The 24,808-nt window shown below is 41.2% G+C and overlaps 2 protein-coding genes across 2 annotated transcripts in view; one reads left to right on the top strand and one right to left on the bottom strand.

Annotated features, from left to right (window-relative positions):
* The window catches only part of MYH15 (myosin heavy chain 15), a 140,396-nt gene extending 126,456 nt beyond the window's left edge, over positions 1–13,940 (top strand). Inside the window, exons 37-41 of the mRNA XM_008048571.2 lie at positions 1,650–1,820; positions 5,937–6,041; positions 10,269–10,364; positions 11,713–11,847; positions 13,638–13,940. Coding sequence (XP_008046762.1) covers positions 1,650–1,820; positions 5,937–6,041; positions 10,269–10,364; positions 11,713–11,847; positions 13,638–13,652 — 522 coding nt within the window. The 3' untranslated portion in view covers positions 13,653–13,940. The remainder of the gene's footprint in view (positions 1–1,649; positions 1,821–5,936; positions 6,042–10,268; positions 10,365–11,712; positions 11,848–13,637) is intronic.
* A 2,152-nt stretch (positions 13,941–16,092) lies between these two features.
* The window catches only part of HHLA2 (HERV-H LTR-associating 2), a 56,134-nt gene continuing 47,418 nt past the window's right edge, over positions 16,093–24,808 (bottom strand). The window contains exons 11-13 of the mRNA XM_021707789.1: positions 20,205–20,306; positions 17,084–17,139; positions 16,093–16,164 (exon numbers count right to left, since the gene is read on the bottom strand). Coding sequence (XP_021563464.1) covers positions 16,093–16,164; positions 17,084–17,139; positions 20,205–20,306 — 230 coding nt within the window. The remainder of the gene's footprint in view (positions 16,165–17,083; positions 17,140–20,204; positions 20,307–24,808) is intronic.

Here is a 24,808-nt window from a genome sequence, read left to right as displayed (position 1 = left end):
CCACTCACCTCAGCCTCCCAAAGGTGCGGGATTACAGGCTGAGCCACCGAGCCCGGTGGTATACTTTTTTAATTGTAAATTTAAAATTGTTGATGGTGGTGCTTTTCTGAAATACTGAGCTCCGGGTTGGTGGTCGTCAGCCTTGATACAACTGTTTGGGAACTGGAAAAAGGCCACCTTCTGGGTGCTCTCTGTGGGCTGATGCAGCACTTTTTTAACAGGGCATGGTAAGTGGAAGGTACCACTGAGCAAAAGATGTTAGTGGAAGGGGAGTTTGTGTATGGAGGACTCAGCATTGCAGGTCCCAGTGCTTGCTGAGTAGGACTTGTGCTAGATTCCAGCCAATGCACAGCCACATGCAACAGCCCTGAGTCTGCTATGCAAAAGGAAGCTGATCCCCTTGCTAAAAAGGGTATAGGAATTGGAGACATTTAACTAGATTTTATATTAGCCATTTTAAAATTCAAAAGAGGTAAAGAGCTTGTGTCTATGTTGGCTCAAGTTATTTAGCAAATGGGGAGCTAAACAAAACTTTGCGGCAATTCCTAGCCACCAAGTCATTATAGAATTCAGTTCCCTCTAAGAATGGACCAGGATGCCTACCACTGAGTCGTTTTGTGTCAAGGTAGATACTTCTGATCTCTCGGGAAAACGAGGAGTGGGAAAACTTGAAGATGTTTGATAGCCAAAGAAAAAAATAACGTGTATACCATTTATGAAAATTCATATAGGTAGAAAGGAAGAAAAAGAGCTTCTACTTCTGTTTGGTAAATTTATGCAGTCACACATTATGAAGATGCTATCTGCTTCTTCTTGCCTTGATCAGATTTCCTTGATAATGTTGAAAGTGAACTCATTACCTTTCCCCTCACCCTCCAATTCTCTAAGTTTAGCTCTGAGTCCCTACCTAGCAGAATGCAATTCATTCTCTGCCCTCACCATCTGCACAGAAGTCTCACACTTAAATTCTGCAGATGGTTGGTAACCTGGTAGACAGAGATGCTTTGGCTGGAAGGGCCATGTTCTTACATTAAATGCACCTAGAGATGATCAAAACAGTTCTTAATGATTGCATGGAGACACCAAGCCCTTGTACACATCACCAGAGCCAAGAGCAGGCTTCACAATTAACCTTTTTTGTGCCAGATTATTGGCAGTGAGAGCATCTGTTACTGCCAAATTTCTGAAGCCTAAACTTGTTTGCGTAGTGAATCATAGAATTATAGAAGTGAGATGTGAAAAAGATTTGCAGAGGCACTCCTCCATACCTTTCCTGGTATATCCTGTGACACTGGTTACTTTATTCAATAATAAGTCATGTCCCAGTGTTTTAGTCAGTTAAAAGCCATTTCTCCAGTCGGCCATCTTTCTTTCAACACAGGTGCTGTGCAATAATGTTCATATGACACTTCACCTTTGGGCTATTTCCACCACTCCTCACCTGTCTCTCCCATAGCTACAACTATCTTTATTGCCTTATTGTTAACAAATTCAAGGGTGGTAGAGGCTAGGAAGATCATAGTGGGAAGAGATGAAACACAGAGAAGCAATGTCTGGCCTCCTGTGAGACCAGGAACTGAAGATCATGCATAGAAATGTTAAGATCAATTGGCTGCTGGACTAGCTCCGTTCCTTCCTTTTTTTTCTAGACAGCAAACTTGTCAGAAGAACTGAAGAAGAAGCAAGACACCATTGCCCACTTGGAAAGGATGAGAAAGAATATGGAACAGACAATTAAAGACTTACAGGAAAGGCTGGATGAAGCTGAACAGAGTGCCCTTATGGGGAGTAGAAAGCAAATCCAGAAACGAGAATCCAGGGTAGGAGTTTGCCTGGTGATCACAAGAGGTTGGCCATTCCCACTCCGAGTCCCTGTTGTCCTAGAATATCAGGTGGGATCTTCCTCAGCTCCCTTATCACTTTCACTTTTAACACCTTCAGATCTTTTAGTGTGTCAGATCTCAATATATGCATTCATTCTTGTTTGTCTTTGGGCCGCCATTAGGACTTTCCCTGCACTGGATAAGATCGGTCTTTCCCCCTACTGCTAAGTGAGAATGAATCTCCTCACACTCACCGCACCAGAGCTAGGCTCCCCTCACCAGGAATACCTATTGTTTTCCAGACACACCCTTGCAGATGCCTGTTTTCTGACAGCCAGAGAAAGGAGAGAGAAGACCACTAAATCAATGATCGAGAAAGATTCAGTGAAGACATAGTGAGGGCTGACAGAAATGATGCAGTATCTGCCTTCGGGGAGCTTGAAAACAAGAAGTAACCTATCTTGAAAATAAGATTTTTAAATTATTGAATCAATTTCAATGACTGTGTACAGAGCATATGATACATGCAACAAGAATGGAAAGAACATTCAACTGGGATTTGATTGATCAAAGGGCCGCTGAAAAATAAGTATCAGCCGGGGGCTGTAATCCCAGAGCTTTGGGAGGCCGAGGTGAGTGGATTGCCTGAGCCCGCGGGTTCGAGACCCGCCTGGGCAACTTGGCGAGACCTCATCTCTACAATAAATCAAAAATTAGCTGGACGTGGTAGCACACGCCTATAGTTCCAGCTACTTGGAAGGCTGAGGCAGAAGGATCGCCGGAGCCCAGCAGGTCGAGGCTGCGGTGGCCAGGAGCGACCACTGCACTCCAGTTTGGGTGACAGAGTGAGACTCCAGCTCAAAAAAAAGAAAAAAGAAAAATAAGTATCGTCTTTGCACATTTATGGCATATCCATGCGATGGAATACCATGCGTTTCTGGTACATCCTGAACATATAGTTGTGCTGATTAAAAAGAAATGAGAAAGAACTTTAGAATATTGCCTAGAAATCACTCCTAGCAGTATGGTGATAAAAAGGAAGGCAATATATATATTTTTATTCATAAAAGGGAAGGAAATAGGAAGATATGCACACGTTTGCTTATATTTTCTAAATAAAATGGATAAATTTTTAAAAAAAGGAAAGAAAATGTCTATCCATAGGAGGAGAACACAGAGATGAAAGTTAAATCTCTTCTCCTTTTTTCTGAGATAGAGTCTCAGTACTGCTGCCCAGACTGGAGTACAGTGGCATGGATCATGGCTTACCATAGCCTCAACTTCCTGGGCTCAGGTGATCCTTCCTCCTCAGCCTCCTGAGCAGCTGGTACTACAGGTGCATGCCACCATGCCCAGCTAATTTTTTTTTGTAGAGATGAGGTCTCATTATCTTTCCCTGGCTGGTCTTGAACTCCTGAGTTCAAGAAGTCCTCCTACCTTGGCCTCCTAAAGTGCTAGGATTACAGGCATGAACCACCATGACTGGTCAGAAAATTAGATCTTCTGAATGTACCTTATTTAGTTGTTTTGATTGTAAAGTAAGATAAATTATTTCTACGCTTTAAAATTATAAAAAACAAGTTTAAGTCAGAGGGAAAAAAAAACCTCAGCAATTCCTAAAATTTTAACACCAGTGCAAACAAATGAAGCTAACTACATATCAAGTTGGGAGCATAAAACATACACAAAGAAGAATTATTCTCAGTGACCTTTAAACATAGTGTTTTGTCTGTACAATGCTCATGGAATTTATCATCAGGACAAAACGAAAACAAACAGAAAAAAAAAAAAGAAAGAAAACGCATTATAGTTTCAAAATAACAATATTTTATTGCTACTAGCAAAAAATACAAATATAATTGTTTATCCAACAACATATATGAAAACCAAGATTTTTAGTATAAGGGAAAATGCATATACGTATAAAAATTTTAAAAACCTATAATATGCCTTTTTTCTTTAAAAAATATATGATACATAATTCATAAATGATACTTTTTAAACTCAAATTTAAGATTGCAGGATTTTATTTTATTTCCAATTGGTGTTTGTCCACAGTTATGGCCTAGAGCCAATGATAACTCAGTAGCAACGAGCTCTTGAATAACAGATAATAATAAGGAATTACAGTTTTTTTTTTTGTTTTTTTGTTTTTTTTTGAGTTGGAGTCTCACTCTGTCGCCCAGACTGGAGTGCAGTGGCCGCTCCCGGCCACCGCAGCCTCGACCTGCTGGGCTCCGGCGATCCTTCCGCCTCAGCCTTCCAAGTAGCTGGAATTACAGGCATGCGCTACCACGCCCGGCTGATTTTTTGATTTATTGTAGAGATGAGGTCTCGCTGCCCAGGCGGGTCTCGAACCCGCGGGCTCAGGCAATCCACTCACCTCAGCCTCCCAAAGGCGCGGGATTACAGGCTGAGCCACCGGGCCCGGCTGGAATTACAGTTTTAAAACAATCATAATACCATCATTACCTGTTAGAATGACAGTGTTTACAGGTGGAATTATGTGATGATTAGGATTTGCTTTAGTAAAGCAGTTTTTCCCTTTAGGTGTTAATCACTTAAAAAAAACAAAAACCCAAACCTCAACAAGTCCTTAGGAAGTAGAGGGTGCCTGTGTTAGCTCACATCTTGACAGACAGAACTGTGTATTAAGTTCCTATGTGACAGGCATCCAGGAGACTCTGGCGAACAGGCTTCCTCCACCACGAAGTCTCACACCTGCTTCCTTCCTGCCTGCTGCACCCTTCTTGGAAAGAACGACTTGGGGAGGGAAAGAGGTGGGATCAGCTATGCCAAGTGCATTTGTGCCTCAGGACATTGGGTCTCATAGTTTTATTTTTTAAATTTTTGTTATAAAGATATGGGGTACAATTCAGGTTAGGTATACAAACATGGATCAAGCAGGTACCCCTGTTAATGAGGTATGCCTCTACCTCCCCTAGCAGTTTCCCTCAACTGCCAATCCGCCCCCTACCACCAGTTTCCCATTACTGCCAATTGCTTTCTTACAGCATTATAATTGTTCAAGGTCCTCTTATGAGTGAGAACATATAGAACTCTGTTTTTTGTTTTTGTGATAAATCACTGAGTATGGTCGACTCCAAATTCATCCAGGTTGCTATAAAGTCCATATATTTGTCATTCTTTATGGCTGCATAATATTCCATTGTGTATATGTACCACATTTTTTTTTATCCAGTCTAGCTTCGATGGGCAACTTACCTGCACACATGTTTGTTGCAGCTTCACAGTTTTAGAAGCATAGTCAGGGGAGCCTCATGGAGAAGGCAGTGTTTGATTGAAGGGGAAGCCAGGGAAGGAGGCCTGGGTATCTGAGCAAGAAGGAGCAGCCAACACCCTTCCCGCGTCTGCTCCCTTTCCCCTTTCCTGCTTTATTTCTCTCCACAGCACTTAGCACTGTCAAATGCATTCTATATTTTACTTTGTTCTGTCTGTCTGCCTCCCCTCATTAGAATTATGCTTATCCAGGGAAGAGGTTTTTGACTGTTTTGTTGACTTCTGTATTCCTAGCACAGGGTGTGGTTGTAGCAGGCATCTTTGTTGAGTGAATGTTGTGCTAACTCATTTGTGTAACTCTAGAAGGCTACAGGCAGTTCATCAGTAGTATAGCTCCTCCACAAAGCAGGGCCATAGGGCTGTGTGTGTGACATACTTTTGACGTAGACTCAGGGTCTAATTTCTTTGGAGTTAGAGCTGGATATGAAGAAAGAATCTTAGGAGTAGGCAGCATTTTGGCTGAACACTGACAGTGTGCTACATGTAGGTTACACTCTTTTTATACTTAAATGCATTTATACATACACACTCCTGTGGGTATGGTTTTATAATCTAAGATGAGAAACTGATGACTTCTGCGTGAATTAGCCCTTCATATCCTTCAGAGCCTAAACAATCATTTCATGAACTCACACAGTATAACCAACTCACTTTTGGCCAGGGAGTTTTTCCTTAGACGTTGCCCTGTTTAGAAAGAGAGCGGGTACATTTCCCCTGGATGATTTTGCTCTATTTCAAATGATGGTGCCAACTGGCAAATAAAATGCCAGCCTTGCTGCCAGCATGTGGTCTGAGGTCACAGTTTGGTTGCAGGTTCGTGAACTGGAAGGTGAACTGGAGGGTGAAATCCGTCGCAATGCAGAGGCCCAGAGGGGTGCCCGCAAACTGGAACGATGCGTCAAAGAGCTGACCTATCAGGTACTCCAGGAAACCATCCCCTGTTTGTCTGGCTGGGCTCTCCCCTGCAGAAACGTGCTCCTTCAAGCCTGAAATGGCCTTCTGGGACTCCTGCCGTTCCCCTCCATCTTTGTTCTCACTCAGCAGTAGACACTGACTCACCCTCCCAGGGCTCCTGCGCTAGCTATTAGTGGTTTGGGTCGATCTTTTTTCAGTGCTCTCAGGAAACAAAATGTGAGTGGCAAGTTGCAATTAGAAGCAAAAAGCTATTTATACCATCTGTATTTTTTCACGCATCGTGTTTGCAGTGCTTTCATAAAGATGCCTTCCTGTGCACGGCAGAGTGAGAACAATGTGTAAATGAAGTGAATGGCAGAGGTTCTGGTAGCTACCCAGAGACACTGACTCAGTTGGAGCAGGAGACATTTCCACTCCTGTTTTCTGCTTACACAAACACCCAAGGCCACTGAGGACTCCGTGGCTGGTGCTGAGGGAAAACAGCAAATACTAAAGAGAGGCCTCTCTAAGGCTTTCTATCTTTAACCTGTGGACAAGGGTCTCAGGCAAATCATTGAAAAGAGGTGAGCAAACTTCTTACAAGGAGTTCATGCATTACTAAAGCCACAGTAGACTCCTTTGTCTACATTTTTCGTTTGTCCTTACTGTTTCTAATGCAGTAGACAATGGCTTCCTGATAGCAGGGGCACTGTATTGTTTTTGTAGGACCTGGCATCCTCCTGTCACACACAAGAGGCACACATATTTCAAGTTAGTGAACATAGATACCAAAAGTCGCTTTCTAGCTCCTTTACACTGTGCACTATAGCTAATTCCAGTGAAAAGACACACTCATTTTAATCACCCATTTGTATAGTTTCTTTGACAGCACTAATGCAAGATCTGCCGGTTCCGACTCTGGTTCCCGAGGCTGAGATGCTAGAGACGTCCATGTCTCCCTGTCTTGCAGCAGGAAAGACGGTGTTGATAAGAAAGCAAAAACACTTCAGATACATCATTGTGGGCTAATTAGGATGAAATGATCTGCTTGCACAGATTTTTTTATTCCTAAGTGGTTCTTTTTTCTAAGATGGACTTGTCTGACACTTCTTTAGACCATGCTAGGTATATCAAAGTCACTGAGGAGTGAGCCCATGGTCTATGTGACTAAGCAAGGAAACACCCTGGGAACATGAAAGATTGCTCGTCTACTCATCTTTTGAGGAGGGTGGGGAAGCCACCCGTGGAGTGACATGCTGCTTGTTAATGATGTCTAGGCTTTTGTTATTTCATTTTCCCACTGATTATTCTTGATTTTCATTGTCCCAAAGCATGCATTCTTGTTCTTTTGTGTCTTACCTCCATGTTTCATTGCAATGCTCTTGGTGATTCTCATGTACTAGTGGGGGGGGTGCACTATAAAATTTCTTTCAAGTGTCTGCACAATGCTTAGCATAGATCCATTCAGTTATATGATAGTTTTCTGAAATCAGATCAGCTAATACTTACCAGGCTAGACCTTGTACATTTAAAGAGACATGAGAGGGCCCTCCACATTCCTTGAACATTTCAATACCTGGTTTTGAAATGTTCAAGATTGACGCTGAGTCAATTCAGTCATCAAAATAACCATCAGGACTCTGAAGCAAGGTGTTTGGTGATAGCTCATTCATAGGTGCCAATTGAAAATGTCATTTTGCAAGAGAAACAAATATGATTTTCTTAGGAAATGTCCTTGGGAAAGATTTTACTACAGTGGAAAAAGAATCAAGTGCGACCTCTCTCTACAACAGTTCCATGGCTGGTCCCCACTGAGCCTTTATCTTCCCCCTTTATGTCCCTGTAGCATTTGGAAACTCATCCTGATTTCTCTCTCCAGTGCCTAGAAAATTGTGCTGTATAGCAGGACACAGATTAGGAACTTTTAATTGTTATAGAAGGTCAAGACAGTTCCTCTGCCCCCCAGTCTCCTCTCACCTGCTCTATTTTACCGTTGGCTGCCTCCTGTGTTCAGGAATCCATGTGTGGATATTAAGTTTGCAAATCTAGTCAAGGATATAGTAGCATGTTTAGGGATAAGAGGACACAGTTTTGTTAAGTTTCTGGTGTCAAGAGGGTTTTCCAGGAATCAGATGCTAGAATGGTATTAGACATTCCAGAGATTCACTGGAGGTAAAACCTGTGAAAGATGAAGAGGTGAGCAAGCAGGTTTGCACAGAGACATGAAAGGACAGGCCGATGGAGGAGGACTGGATGGAAAGAGTCTCCGATAGCAGTACAGCTCCAAGCAAGTGTCCTGTACAAAGATTGCCCTTAAGAACTCCCATGTTGAGCAGAAATGGCCAGACACTAGTAACTCCACTGTGCCTAGTTGTTGCTTGGTCTGCCTAGGAAGTGTGTAGCCTCAGTGCTAGCACTGTGCAGGTCCCAAAGGTACTGCAGTTGGAGGTTATTAGGTAACTGCACTTCTCCCAGCTGAATGTCAAGTTCTTTCCTTGAAGGGAAATCAGAGCAGCACACAATCAGGGCCACCACAGCTACTCAATGCCTTGGAGCTGAGATGTGGACCTAGGCCTAACATCAACGACTTTGCCTTCCCAGTATGAGGAATGCTGTCAGCAGCCACTTCTAGCTTTTTTCAGTTTCATTCTTTGTGGTCTCCATACCATATCTCTCCCCTCAGCACATTGGTTATTAGCAACTAAACTTGTATTGATTTTACTCTTTGAGTCAGTCTCACTCTATTGTCTAGTTTGGAGTGCAGTGGCACAGTCATGGCTCGCCACAGCCTTGACCTCCTGGGCTCAGACAATCCTCCCACCTCAACCTCCTGAGTAGTTGGGACTATAGGTATGTACCACCACACTCCACTATTTTAATAAAATTTTTTTTTTATAGAGATTGGATCTTGCTGTGTTGTCCAGGCTGGTCTCAAACTCCTGGGCTCAAGCAATTCTCCTGCCTTGGCCTCCCAAAGTGTGGGATTATATATGTGAGTCCCCACACCCAGCCCTTGTTGATTTTAGAACTTACTACAAACACATCATGTTATGAATCTTGAAATTTTATAAACCTGAGAGATGGAGGGATGGGCAGAAGGAAACAAAGAAGGGATTTCATATAAAATGTAGACTTGTCTATGTTCCACAAGCAGGTTCTTTTGTCTGTATATCCATCCCTACCTCAGTAGGCTTCACATTGGGGTAATTAATTATCTACTGTTGGATTGTACATTATGGTGGTGGTTGGGGGTATTCCTGGTGATGGGAACAGTGGGCTAAACTTACAGAGGATGGAATAAACAGGGGCGTGGGGAAGTAGGAGAATGTGAGGCTGACTGGAGCTGGAAGTGTTCGTGGAGGCAGCAGAAGGTAAGTGGGGGGGACATGAAAGACACCAAAGGAGTTGATCCTTGATGGAATGGCCAAACAGGAGCCAGCAAACACATTTAAGCAACAGAGGTAGGTATTTATTGATGAAATCAGTTTCTCAGCCCCCAGCAGGTTAAGGTATTTTCTTCTTTTCGGAAGTTCAACTGTTCCAAAGTGGAAGTACTCCAGTTAAGGGGGCGGGACACTGGGGACACACAGAGCCCTGTCTACCGGCCTGCCTTTCCCCTCTTCTCTCCTTAGAATATCAAAGGCTCCACAGAGCACAGTTGAGAAATACCACCCCACCAGAGTCCTTTCTCCAGCCCGAGCCTGGAGAATTGAGGCAATGTGAATGGGTACACTGGGGTTTCCACAACTTGTGGAATTTTCTTCATCATCTCTGCAGATGCCTACACCAGAATTCCAGGAACTTGCCTTTCCTATAGTTCCATGATCTAGAGCCAAGGCTCAGTTAGAAAGTTCAGAAGAGCTGTTTTGATGGGGATGTGGGTGGGTGATTGCATATGTGGCTTTTGTAATAATGCACTTCTTTCTACTGAAAAACCTCAGGCAAGCATAGCACGATTGGGCTGGAAGGGCTGAAGACGAAATTGAACTTCATGGCTTTAGTTTCCATTTCAGTCAAGGATGGTGGAGGGTGGTGGCCGGCCAGGAGGAACGACTCCATTAGTGCTTAGAATTCTGTTTATTGTTAACGTCTTGGAACTTGGTACAAATAGTTAGACCCATTTTTCAGATCATAACTCTCAGATGATGTTTCATCAAGTTTTCTAACCTTTGTTTCTTCACATGAGGTTACCCCCAATGTACACTGTGGGATCCTTCAATTCACCTTTGTATTCATACCTATGTATTTCAGGCAGAGGAAGACAAGAAGAATCTGAGCAGAATGCAGACTCAGGTGGATAAACTTCAGCTGAAGGTGCAAAGTTACAAGCAGCAAGTTGAGGTGGCGGTAAGTGCCTGGAGCAGTTGCAGCCTCATAGATTTCCCAGGCTTGTGGGTTTTTGTTTTTTATTTTTATTTTCTTTTTGAGTCAGGGGTCTCACTCTGTCATCCAGGCTGGAGTGCAGTGACACGATCAGCCTCCTGAGTAGCTGGGACTACAGGTGTGCACCACTATGCCCAGCTAATTAAAAAAAATTTAGAGATGAGGTCTCGCTCTATGTTGCTCAGGCTGATCTCAAACTCCTGGACTCAAGCAATTCTCCCACTTTGGCATTCCAAAGTGCTGGAATTACAGGCATGAGCCACTGTACCTGGCCTTAGCGTTATTTTTGATTAAGAGAGACCTGTGGTCCTAAGCTCTGGGAGCAGCTTGGGGAACAACCAGCTCTGCCTAGAGTCTGCTCATTCTCTGTGTTTGGTTTTTTTTCCCTCAAGTTAGAATTACCTCCCATGGTAGAAATGTGTACTACTTTTCCCTCTACGAAGCCAGAGCTCTTTCCTTTGACTTGGTGGTTATGCCTAAACATGTGTACTACGGGAAATGAGTGAAGTAAATGTGGGATATTACATAGGGATGGTCAATTTTTGGCAGGGTAGTTGTCCTGGGGCCTCTGAACTTAACATAGTCCATAGTACTTTTTTTTGAATGAACCTGGACATGATTGTGGATGAAACCATCATCACTTGAAATGTAACTGCCCTCCTGATTTTGCCATAAAACACAGAAAAAAGGGTCTTTCTATGTCTCTGCTTTTGAAAAGGCCATTCTAATTTAATGGTAGAGGCCTCTGCCATCAGTTTACTGGCAAAGTGGCAGGGTGACAAAGATCACGAACTGGAAATTTGGTATGGGCAAGTAAGCCTCAACTTCCTGGCTTAATATCCATAGCTACCTGGAATGTAATTGATAAGTGCCATATATATTGGTTTATATTATCTCTGGGTAGCTTTATTTCTTCACACTGGATTGATTTAAATAGTTTGGGCTAAAACAATGCTATATCAAATATAATTTTAAAGACAAGTCCCCTCTAACCCAGAGGTAGAATAGGATGTTAAGCCAACTACAAAACAAACAACTGTGGCTATTCTAGCACATATCAATTCTGTGAAAAGCTATGCTACATCCAGTTGATGAAAAGTGCCAACCAGGTCCTGAATTTCCGAGGAACAAAAGTTATAAAAATGGATCTTGTGCCTGCTAGAAAGTCTTAATCCCTATATATCATAACAAAATATGATATTCCATTCAATACTCAGAAGTTTAGATTCTTTTCACATTTTTCGACTTTCTCATGTCAGAGCAGAAAAATTGGACTACATAGGCATGGAGATTTCTTTTTTTATTTTTCTAGGAAACACAAGCCAATCAATATCTTTCCAAGTATAAGAAGAAGCAACATGAGTTGGATGAAGTAAAGGAAAGGGCAGAGGTAGCGGAATCTCAAGTCAATAAACTGAAGATTAAAGTGAAAGAGTTTGGAAAAAAGGTATGGCAGATATTCAACTCTGTCCTAACTTTAAATCATGTTTGTTTAGGGCTCATGCCGTTGCATGGTTTAGTTTAATAAGAAATGTCTTGTTTTTCTCTTTAAATTCTTTTAAAAAACAAGACTAAAAAGGTTCTAATAAAATCTTCCCATATTTACTAGGTTACACTTTTCCAGGTAGAATGAAATGGTAAGCGTCTGAGTGGGATGCACATTGTATTCATGCTTAGCAGATGTTCAATTCCACGGTAACTTGCAGACTCTGAGCTTTGGGGCCTCAATTCATTTGTAAAATAGTAAAGAGTTCATGGAACAAAGATGATTTTAACAAGCACAGATGGATCTCCTTGAAATTCTGAGTGAACTCTTTCCATGGTAGACACATATGTGACTTTTACCATATTAATATGGAGACCAAAGGGGAAGATGTTTGAAATTAAGGCAGTAAAGGAAAACAGATGCTACAGTCCTGCTTTCTGGTTCTCTGTTCTTTATTCCTGATTCTGCCCTTAAAAAAAAAAAAAGATCTTTCTATGTCTCTGTGGGTTTGAAACAACTATTCTGATTTAATGGGAGGCCACTGCCCTAATTTTATTGGCAAGTGGCAGAGTGACAAAGAACACTGAACTGAAAATTTGGTAGGGGCAAGTAACCTAGCTTCCTTATTGAGATTTTTTTCCCAAGAACACACAGTCTTTAAATGATATCTGACTTTGGGAAAAAGGAGTTAAAGGAGACTGAATAATGTAGTGTTGGCTACTCTTTATAGAATGCCTAAAAGCTCTGAGATAGTTCCCAGCACACATAAGCACCATCATTTCATTTTTAAAATCTTGGTGCATCCCTGTCCTCTTTCTTATTTATTATAAATGAATTACTAGTAACCCTGCAAGCTAAGTTGATAGGGTTGCCAATAATACACGTAAATACTACCTTAAGGGAGGTCAGAAGGATCTCTTTTCAAGGAGACACTAAAAATTGGTCATATTGAATATTTTTAGATCCAAATGAGAAGCATGACTCATTGGCAGATTCCAGAAATTTCTTATTGATGCGTGGATAGCAGTCTCAAGGATAAGTCCTATATGGAGAGGGCCAGTTAAGTGGTTTGAACTCTGGCCTCAATTTGCAAAGTGTTAAGGCCCTGGATTTAGGGTCTTCTGTGCAGAGCCTGCCAGCACCCCGTATAATGATTTGTTTAGGGAGGTGCCTCCCATGTGCTGCAATCACACTTAGCTGCAGGAGGTCAAAGGGTCTCCAAAACAGATGCCAGGCATTCGACTTTGTCACAGTTATTTCCGACAAAGAATACAGTGAAGCAGAAATTGCTTTTGAGAGGCCAGAGAGGAGTTGAAAAACTTTCCTTGGCAGTGCAATGACTAATTGTTTCCCATTCACAGAAGGAAAAAAAAAAAGCCTGAACATCCCTCAACTGACATAAGCACAGGAAAACGTTTTCTGATAGAATTGTGTATCGGGGCTGCGGAGCAAATTGGGGATGTGGCTGCAGAGTTTTTTCCCTCGAGGGGTCGGCTGAAGAGGGCGCTGCCTTTGCTGGCAAGGCAAAGCAGGCAGAAAATTGCAAGTGACCGAGCATGCCCTTGGGGTGAATTACCGGTGTCTGCTTTCTATAATGCAGATAATTGCCTCAATTCCCTGCCTCCCTTTGAAGTTAATGAAGAATTGGCTAAGGCCTGCTTACCTCTGGAAAGAACTCAGCTCGGGTCTGGGCATGTGTTCCACTGGTGAAAGTCACAGGAATTTCATAGAACACACATTCTGTTTTTCAGGTTCAAGAAGAATGAGCATTTCCTGCTTTTAAGGACAACAGCTGGAGAAATACAAGGAAGGAGCCATTTCATGGCCCAAAACTTGGGTTGCATTAGAAACAAACGTTTTCAAAAGCATATTTATATGGTGTGAAAAGCAATTTAAACAAGGTGATTAGAAAAATAATACAGGGATTATCATTGCTTCCAAGGTTAATGGGGATTTTTTGATCCTCAAATGCAAGTTAGCTACCTTCTAACTTTTCACATGAAAGATTGAATAGATGCAAGAATCTTTTAAATTCTGATGTTTAAAAATGAATACCCGATCTTTTAAACCAAAACAAAAATCCTAAGCCTCCCAATCAACTACACGAACCCCCTTCTGGGCCAAAGGAAGCCTGAACAACTAAATTTCAGGCCATGACTGGAAAGGAGGTCCGGGCATGCCTTGTGTCGCCCCCTCCCTTTTGGAATTTAGGCGCAATTGACTGGCATTAACAATAAAATAGAATTCCAATTCCAAAACCAAATTCCAACCTGACTCTGCTGTAGCATCACAGGACAGCAGACCCTAAAGAAAATCAAAATATTTTACCCTCAAATATATTTCCTTGATATACTTTGAAATGGCCCTGCAGAGCCATCTCTTGTGGGGGAAATTTGCATCCGTAGAGAATCTCCATCCCTTTCTAGATCTTTCCTAGATCGAGGAGAGATTTAACCAAGAGTCTGACATGTTTTCAGGTTCAAAAAAGAGATATTTACCATTTATTCTCTCTCAAGGCTGCTACTTAAAGGCTGTTTCTACATTGCAGGAACCTTGGCTTCCACAAGCCCTCTTATCTTAACTCAAGCATTTCTACTGACTTCAAACTCTTTAGACAAAGCTTAACTTTTTCGACCAATTGCTAACCAGAAAATCTTTGAATCCACCTATGACTGTAAGCCTTGACCCTTCCCCCCACTTTGAGATGTCCTGGCTTTCCTGGCCAAACCCATGTATGCCATACATGTATCGATTTATGTCTTTGCATGTAACTTCTGTCTCCCTAAAACGTATAAAACCGAGCTGTAACCCAACCACCTTGAGCACACTTCTCAGTACCTCTTGAGACTATACCCCCGGCCATGATTACTCATATTGGTTCAAAATAACCCCCTTAAAATATTTAACAGAGTGGCTTTGTCATCAACACTCTTAATGGGTAGGACTCATAGAAGATGTACTTAGATCAATTATGTTCCATAGGGACTAGGGCATGTTGGTACGTGGTTATTACTGAAACTAGTATATTTTGCTTGATTTATCCCTTCATCCACACATGTATATTTTTAGCAGTAATAGTGGAAGTTGGTAAAATTTTCTCAGCACTGTGATATACATATAGCCAAAGTTAGGCACTTTGAACTTGTAGGTAATACCCTCCTAATCACATACGTCAGCTATACACTGGTACACGTTGTAAATACTAAGGCAACTTCTCACATAAGGCACTTAGTGATAGATAATATGTTGGCTTTGTGCTATGCCAGTTTAGCTAAGCTGGAGGGACAGGTCTATGGATTCCTTTCTCTGCATGGTTCTGGATGGGAGTTGGCTGCAAGAGAAATTGACACCAGATTTGGTAGGCAAAAGTGAAAGAGCAGCTGTTTATTTTATTCCTGTAAGGTCAGTATGATGCTTCAATCATTGTGAAAGCTCCAAAATATGACCCCAGGTGAAAACGGTGAGCTAGCAGAGATCAGTGACAGGTCTGTGGATCCATAGCTCTTTCTTCTCCTGCCAGTCTCCCCCTTTAGCTGTACAAAGTCCTGGTCACCCCCGTGTGCAGCTCCATAGGCACCAGCTTCTCCAGCAGATCACCCATGGCATTGCCGTGGAGGCCATGAGACACAGAGGTGGGTTCCATTTGTTCTTATGAACTCCCCTTCATCTTTGCTCTCCTTCCTGACTGCTGGCACAGCTGACCCACAGGGACTTCAGGCCCAGTACCAGATGCAGAAGAGGAAACCTGGCATAGACTTCACTGGCACCCGCAACTGTGTAAGGCTAAAGCTCTATAATAAATCCTTATTGTCATTCTCAGTGGTTCTGCCTCTCTGATCCAACTGCAACTCATACAGGTAGCTCTAAAAACGCTATCAAAGGTCTCAGGTTCTTCCTAGTCTGGCGTCCTCAATGTATTGTTGACTTTGACCTTTAAACTTGTCCCACTTGTTGTAAGAGGACGATAGGAGTTCTGAGCATTCTCTCCTCACACAACATCCTACCTCTTTTTAAAATCAAGAAACATCTTGCCGGAAGTAGCCCTCTGGGCAATATTCCTATTGATCAGATTTCTTCATCTGTGCTGAGCCAGTCTAGTGGCAAGAGAACTGCAGTTGCCAGGGTTGGCTCAGATGGACAAGGTTGATCCTCCCAGGCCAGTGCCTGGGATTGCAGTGAAGAAAGGGGAGATGAAGTCACTAGATATTAAGGATGATTCTTTGTGTTGGCACGGTGTTGTCTTGGATTTTTTGTACTGGCTGGATATTCTGAAAGAGGCTAGAACCAAAAAAACAACAACAAAATGAACTCTCCATGTCTGTTGTTTAAGTCAGAAAAATCATTTTTATCTTAAATATTTAATGATAGTAGTGATTTTGGGGGGACGTAGCAATTGGTGAGGAGCTTTAAGCTATTGCTTGTATCTATAATGAAAGATTCATGAGACAGTTATAAAATAAGTAGCTATGAAGCCTGAATCTTAATTTTAATCTCCCTGCTTGATGATCCTGAGCTTTTAACAGTAGAAAAAAAATTATCCCATTCCTGGCTCTTATTTTTATTCTGATTAACAGAACACACAAATAATAAAAGGTGTGCAGCAGAAAGGAAGTATATAATCAAACTATAATTTATAAGTTAATGATAAGTTCTCAAGGAACCTATAAGTGGCTGTCAAGATATGGAAGGTCAGCAGTCTGAATCTGGGTAGAAGTATAGTCTGGTTGTCTCCATTTTCTGTGTCCATATGTCTTTCCATTTCTATACAATCCCATGTTTCATACTTCAATCAAAAGAATAAGTACATCGGTGTACCTTTGTACACACTGCCATTTGAGAACGTCTCTTTAAATAACAATAGGAGATGGGAAGAACAGCCACTTATTTAAGCAAGTAGAGCCTGTTTAATTACAGACATTGGGAAGAGCCTAGTTATATATATATGTATATATATATATATATATATATATATATATTGTGTTTTATACTGCAATCCCTCTTGCTGTTTTTTTCTCTATTAAAGTCTTGTGTGATGATATATGCAATCATATGTTGTTTTATACTGCAATCCCTCTTGCTGTTTTTTTCTCTATTAAAGTCTTGTGTGATGATATATGAATCCATCAGAACTTCAAGTACTTTTTTACAGTAGCATCTTTATACTCCACATGGATTGGTAAAGAAAATGATGCCTTACCACGTTTTCTTCTGCATTATCAGCATCGCTAGCTCTCTCATCAGTACAAGGCCTTTCTACAGGAAAAAAAAAAAAAAAGAACTTAAAAGCAATGATTTGCAAACACTAAAATTCTCTTCGATTCCTATCTCAATATAATTACTAGAATCATCTTAGTTACTCCCTCTTTTATGTCTTTCTTTTAACAATCAACATTAAAAATACATTCAGTGTAAAAACACATCCTCAGAAACAGCAGTCAATTTGTACGGTTGATTTAGGTGCTCCAAAGGGGGCAATAAAGGCAGTTCAACCAGTCCAGCAATTCCTGGCCTTTTAGGATCATTGGCCTGGTTCCTATCAACTGCTAACAGTGGAAAAGTCAAGGCCAAATGGGGGCTGAGAGGAATGGTCAAAGAAAAAGGAATACAATATCATTTCTCAAAGCAGGCCTCCTTTTGGGTTTTCCTAAAATCTGACCCTTTTATGCATATCCTAGACCAAGAGCATTCTAAAAAGAATAATTGAAAAGGGAATTTAAAAATAAAACATATGAATCACAGTCATATAAAACTATGACCAGGGAGCAGGAGATAGGCAAGGTTTTGAGGCTTTTTGTATAACAGCTTCAAATATATTTCCAACCCATCTAACTGTAGAACTATAGACTATTCTTGTTTTTTTTTTTAAGTGGCCAATATTGTCACATAGTTTCTGCTCATATGTTCTGACGGCTCCTCCAAAACCAGAATCCATTCTTTTCTTTGCCACGGGAGGCTGACCTGAGTGGGCTGTATCAGCAGGGCGTTGGTTCCCCCTGGCTTCTTGTCGGGCTGGAAATCAGAGAGAGGGAAGAGTGAAATCTAATATCTATTCTCCCAGCTCCTTCCTGCAAGGTTGCCTCAGTCTGGCTGTGTCCTTCAACTGAAGGTCACTCTCCATACAAGGCAACTAGTTTTACATGATTCAAGTTTTGGGACCTGCTCCGTGTCCTTGACCCTTCGAGTTTAGGTTTGCTAGTAAGACAAGTGATCTTAGCTCTGAGGGATGTACTGTCTCCTGACTTCTCCTTTGTTCGGTTCTGAGTGTGCACTTTCTGTTGGGAACAGACTTATGCAAACTTCTGTTATAGAAACAAAACTATCATTCTTGCTGGCCATAGTGGCTCACATGTGTAATCCCAGCACTTTGGGAGGTAGAGATGAGAGGATTGCCTGATCCCAGGGATTCGAGACCAGCCTGGGCAACTTGGCAAGACCTTGTCTCTACAATAAATAAAAGAAATTAACTGGGCCTGGTGGTGCACACCTGTAGTTCCAGTTACTTGGAAGGCTGAGACAGAAGGATCACCTGAGCCCAGGAGGTCAAGGCTGCAGAAGCTGTGAGTGTGCCACTGTACTCCAGTCTGGGCGACAGAGTGAGAATCCGGAAAACAAAAACAAAAACTGAACTATCATTCTTGAGCAGTTTGTTGCATCCCCTCTCCCATCATTTGAACATAACTCAATCACAACGTATTGAATTGATCATGATATTAGGTCAAGCATTTACCTGTGAGACAAGCTATACTGCCTGCAACCTCTTACTACTTCTGGCTAGCTAAAGGACAGAAACTAGCTTTCCTATTAGTACAAATGATCACAGGGTTAGAATTGGTGAAAGTGTGCTTGCTGTTGTCCTGAAAACTATCTTCAGGCTGAGTATGGTGGCTCATGCCTGTAATCCCAACGCTTTGTAGGCTGAAGCAGGAGAACTGCTTGAGCCCAGAAGTTCAAGGTTGCAGTGAATCATGATTGCACCACTGTATTCCAACCCAGGCAACAGAGCAAGGCCTGGTCTCTAAAAATAAAAATAATTAAAAATTAAAAAATAATTACAAACAAATAAAGTTTTATCTTCAATAATGGTTTCTGTTGTAAACAAAATCTCCTAACTTCAGTAGGGACAAGAGGCAAATATCAACCAGAAGAACATGCAAAAGGAACATGGGGTCTACTTCAACTTCCAGGACACCCAGAGCCTTATCAGGGGAGTGACAGATTAAGGGAGAGCTTCTGGAGCTCTAGGCCTACACCCACGACTAGCTGACTGGGTGACCTAAGGTGGTGTACATAAATATTTCACATGCCTACTTAGCACTTGAGCCAACCTCCTGGATTCCTGATCTGTAAAATATGGAGATAAACTAGATCAAAATTTTCCCCAAATCCCTTCCTGCTCAAAATTCTGTTAATAAAAGCAAAGTATTTAAAAATATCCCACGACCATGGCATCTTATTTTAAATTACTATAAAAGTACAGGTTGGTTGCATAAACTTTATTAAAAAATTTTACTTAACAAAAATTAAAATAAAATTACCCATATGGTCAATGCAGTTTTGATCAGCACCAACCATAGACTAAGTTCAGAGCAGGAGAGAACAGGGCCTGGGGACTTAAGGCTGGACGTGAGCTTCCTTCAGCGATTTGAGGATGAGGAGAAGCCACGGTGCCATCACTCCAGAGGCAACTTTTTTTTTTTTTTTTTTTTTTGATTTGGAGTCTCACTCTGTCGCCCAGACTGGAGTGCAGTGGCTGCTCCCGGCCACCGCAGCCTCGACCTGCTGGGCTCCGGCGATCCTTCCAACTCAGCCTTCCAAGTAGCCGGAATTACAGGCATGCGCTACTACGCCCGGCTGATTTTTTTGGTTTATTGTAGAGATGAGGTCTTGCTGCCCAGGCAAAGGCAACTTTTTAAAGCTTCAGCTTTTAAAATTTTCAGCTAGTTTTCAATGCAGGATGACTGAATCATCCTGTTTATCATTTTAATGCCATATTAAGATGTTTATTTTTTATTAAAGAAAAGGTGATTTTCAATTAATTGAATTAATTCTTCTATTATTTATTGGAAATAGAAAAATGGGAATAATGAATGTGCTTTCATACAGTTTGGTGTGCCTTTGATCTTTTAACTCAAGATACATTCTGGAATGGCTAGTTGGAAAATTGGAGCACTTTAAAAGATTTTGAATTAATCATGTAAACAACTCTCCAGAAAATTCAGATCTATTTACATGCCTAGTAGCAGTGTGTTTCCATATTATCTTTAATCCAGTATGTGGAACTCCCAGGGGTAGAGCCCAAATTCTTCATGAGACATTACCTGTGCTGCGATTGCAACATCTTTTACAGATTATCACAACTGCCAGAAAAAGCACCAAAAGCAGGAAAAGTAGGTACCAATAATTGGTGTTTTGGTTTTGTTCTAAAAAAACAAAGAAACAAAGTCTGTGAACTGAAAGAAAAATTACCAAATAAGAAAAGGAAAAGTGTGGGCGGGTGGAGGCAAAGCATGTTTACAGCTTCTAAAACTAGTTATTTCTGCATTGCAGGTAGGACATAGAATTCATATGAAAACAGTTTGCCTAATGAAAAGATCCTTTAAAGTTAAAGCCAAGAGCTCAGTCTGGACAGGAGAGTTTGTCATGAGTGTAAATATTTCCCAGTTTCAGTGTATCTCTTGTGGGAAACCTATAGATGCTGTAATATCATTGGAAGCCGGGCTCGGTGGCTCAGCCTGTAATCCCGCACCTTTGGGAGGCTGAGGTGAGTGGATTGCCGGAGCCCGCGGGTTCGAGACCCGCCTGGGCACCGAGACCTCATCTCTACAATAAATAAAAAATCAGCTGGGTGTGGTAGCGCATGCCTGTAATTCCGGCTACTCGGAAGGCTGAGGAGGAAGGATCGCCAGAGCCCAGCAGTTCGAGGCTGTGGTCTGCGGGAGCGGCCACTGCACTCCAGTCTGGGCGACAGAGTGAGACTCCAACTCAAAAAAAAAAAAAAAAATATATATATATATATATAATTGGAGACTGGTTGGGGTGGGGAGGAAGAAAACAGAAAACTGGAGAGGCCATAAGTCTATTACGCATTTTAATTTTCTATTGTTTTATATTATAAGAAACTTAACACATTTTTAGAAGGGAATAATTATGACCATAAACTAGCCTCAGCCCAGTGTTCACAAGTGGAAGAAGTGAGGGTACAGCCCACCTTTGCCTTAGAGAAGACTGTGTCCTAAGGGAATAGTGATAAGATGTTCAGAGGTGACAAAAGGTGCTTAGTAAAGCATGGTCTTGAGTTAGAAGTGACAGGTGACCACAGGGATGACATACAGCAGTCCCTCTTTATCCATGGGGGCTATGTTCCAAGACCCCCAAGTAGATGAGTGAAACCACAGACAGTACCAAACTATGTATAATATTCATTATTTTCTTTTCCTTCTTCCCAATTTTACAGATAGAAGATTCATTCTTACTGTAGATCTTAGCAACCTCAGCATATAACTTTTTTCTTATTGAGAACTTTCTTCTTTTCACTTAAAGCATTTTATAGCTTCTGTTTGACATACCTGAATTACCAGCATCACCATTCTTGTGCTTTAGCGTCACTCTTAAGTATAGTAAAATAAGGGTTACTGGAACACAAGCACTGAGGTACCATGACAGTAGACCTACCTGATAACAGAGACAGCCACCAAGTGACGAATGGGTGGGTGATAGCTACAGCATGGATACACTGGGCAAAGGCAGGATTCATGTCCCAGGTGGAACGGAGTGGGACGGCATGGGATTTCATCATGCTACTCGGAATGGCACACAATTTAAATTTATAAGTTGCTTATTTCTGGAACTTTCCACTTAAAAGTTTCAGACTGTGGTTGACTTTGGGTAACCAAAATAAGGGAGGACCTTCTGACAGTGTTTGGAGCTTTCTAAGAATAATTAGAGGAGCCTAAACTTTCTTCAGCATCTTAGGACTAGAATTGTTGAAGCTGGTATTAATGGAAGTGAGGACCTCAGAAAGCAGAAATTTGGAAACCCTGGGTTACTCTGATAATCTTGTGATCTATGTTCTACTAAACAGTGGAGAGTGAGCATTTGCACACACACACAGGTCAATTCAGTGGGAAAAAAATGTTTATGGCTATTCTTTAAAATGGATAGCTCCACTTACATAACAAATGTCAATTTTTATAAGCATACTATTAATTATAAAGTAAATGATGTTTTGTGACCAATAAGCTATTCATCTCTCCCCATATTTGTGCCATTCTAAAATTCTATACAGTAGTTCCCTCTCAACCACAGTTTTGCTTTCTGAGGTTTCAATTACCTGTGGTCCAAAAATATTAAATGGAAATTTTCAGAAATAAACCACAAGTTTTAAATTGCATACCATTCTGAGTAGCGTGATGAAATCTCATGCCCTGGACATGAATAATTCATTTGTCCAGTGTCTCCACTCTCTGTTACTTAGTACTCTACTGTTTGTTAGTCACTTAGTAGCCATCTCAGTTATCACATCAACTATACTGGTATTGCAGGCCTTGTGTTCAAATAACCTTTATTTTAGTTAAGAGTGTCCTCAGTGCACAAGAATAGTGATGCTGGCAATTCAGATATACCAGTGAAAAACTGTGAAGTACTGCCTTTAAGTAAAAAGGTGAAAGCACTCAACTTATGGGGGAAAAAAATCATACGTTGAGGTTGCTAAGGGGTATGGTAAAAATGAATCTATTATCTGTAAAATTGTGAAGAAGGCAAAAAGAAATTTATGCTAGTTTTGCTCAAACTGCAAAAGTGATGGCCACAGTACATGATACACGCTTAGTTAAGACGGAAAAGGTATTACATTCATGGATGGGAGACCCAAAGAGAAATGTTTTCCGATTGGAGGCAGTGTGTTACACTAGAAAGCACTGAGCCTCTACAAAGTCTTCAGCAAGGGCTTCCCTAAAACAAGTGACACCAAACCACTTGCTGCAGGCAAGGGATAGTCACACAGATTCAGGAATAGGTTTGGACTGAAAAATATAAAAAATACTGGAGAGGTTGCCTCGCCAAGAAGCTGCTGCCATATTTCCAGCAGAGTTGAAGAAGTTGATTAAGGAGAAAAGACACTATTCAAATCAAGTCTTAGTGGGACAGGGAAGTGGGATTGGCAGTAGTGGGAATCTGCTTGGGGAAGTGGGGGCACACCTCATCAACAAGAGTACCTGAGTAATAAACATTTGTACACCTAACCCTGAATTGTACCCCAAATCTTTAAAATAAAAAAGTAAAAGTTAAAAAAACTCAAAAAACAAATCAAGTCTTCAGTTGCAATGAAACTGAACTTTTCTAGAAGATGTACCCAACATTCATAAAGAACCTACATTCACGAAAGCACAAAGGAAGCACAAGGGCATTGGAACATTGGAGGGACAGAGAGACTCTGATACTATGTGGCAATGCATATATAGAGCTTGATACTACCCATAGTTTCAGGCATCCACTAGGGTCTTGAAGCATACCCTACTTGAATAAGGGACTGGGGGAGGGGGGGAACTATGTATCTAGGTAAAGAAGAGATGAATTAGAAATGTTAGACTGATTATCTAAAGTGTTTTCATATGCATCTTTCCTTCCTGAAAACCATGCAAGTTACAGCTGCTTGACTTTCAGGTTCCCCATCTGTAAATATTTTTCCAATATCAGATATTAACTCAGCAGCAAATTTTAGCAATAACTATTTAATTCCATTCAGTTCTGTGCAACCTTAATTGAGATTTAGGTTCTAGGAATCATAAGTCCCCTGATCTTGGTCTGCTTTTCAAACGTGTTTAGCAAGGCAACAAACAAAAAATTGCAATTCAGAATGGAAAACCAAGTTTCCCTGAAGGGTGATGTTTGGGGTACTGTTTGCTCTGTTCTCTGCCTTGCTAGGGTGGCTTCAGCCACAAGCCTCTTCCTAGGGGGAAATGCAGACAGACCCTCTTCCAGTTTCAACTGGCCGCCAGGGTTTACTTGAGAATAAGAGGTTCTGAAAAGGCTCTTTTCTTTGCCAGAGAGAGAATAGTCCTGATATCTTACTTTGTATGTGTGAGCTAAAAAGTAGATGTCTGGATAGGTAGGAAGACAGGCCATATGTGGTCTTCAGGATAGTTCTTCCTGATTTTTTTTTTATACTCCAAAATGAATCCAACATGAAGCAACATTTTTAAAAATAGATGACAGGCATAACTGTATTTTACATAAAACAGACACTCTTATGAACCTCTTAGAAAACTAGGAGCCTCAAATGCATCTCCAGTTTTTCATTCTATAATCTCAAAGTGGCAGCTCTACAAAGGAAGTGTTATCACTCAGTGTCTAAAAACTTCTATCATTGTAAAGGCCATATAACCTAAAGACAACTCTGTGCTTTTATCTCCAAATCTCAGTACATAGAATCACCAAACCTTGAAATCTATTATTCCTCCTAATTTTCACAATGGAATGATAGCGATATTTCTAAAACATATATTCCACAGATTCAAATATCTTTATTAAAGGGTGGAAAGAAAGTTTCCATGGTCTCCCATGATGTGAATTGGTAACTTAGGGGTGGGAACCATTCAACTCACCTAGAAAGTCAGCTTAATGAGCACACATTCCATGGCCCAATGGTTAGTTGACTAGAAAAATTTTAGATAACGAATTTTTCCCGTTAACTGTCAGCAGAGATACACATAATCTGAATCAGAAAGAAACTTAATATTTCAACATTGTGTGGTAACTATTTCCACCAAGTTCATGATCAGTGCTGTATTTACCCAGCATTCAGCAGGACCCCAACTTTAACTTCCTACTGTGTCTCTAGCCTCAACTTTCAAAACCCCAGGCGTAAAGAAAACATAAGGCACAGTGGTGGGCAGAAATTTAAGATGCTCAGCCCATGGAGTCA

Source organism: Carlito syrichta, unplaced genomic scaffold (assembly GCF_000164805.1).
Source record: "Carlito syrichta isolate Samal-C Ts95f unplaced genomic scaffold, Tarsius_syrichta-2.0.1 Scaffold125966, whole genome shotgun sequence".
Taxonomy (NCBI): domain Eukaryota; kingdom Metazoa; phylum Chordata; class Mammalia; order Primates; family Tarsiidae; genus Carlito; species Carlito syrichta.
This window is presented reverse-complemented; position numbering and strand designations above follow the sequence as displayed.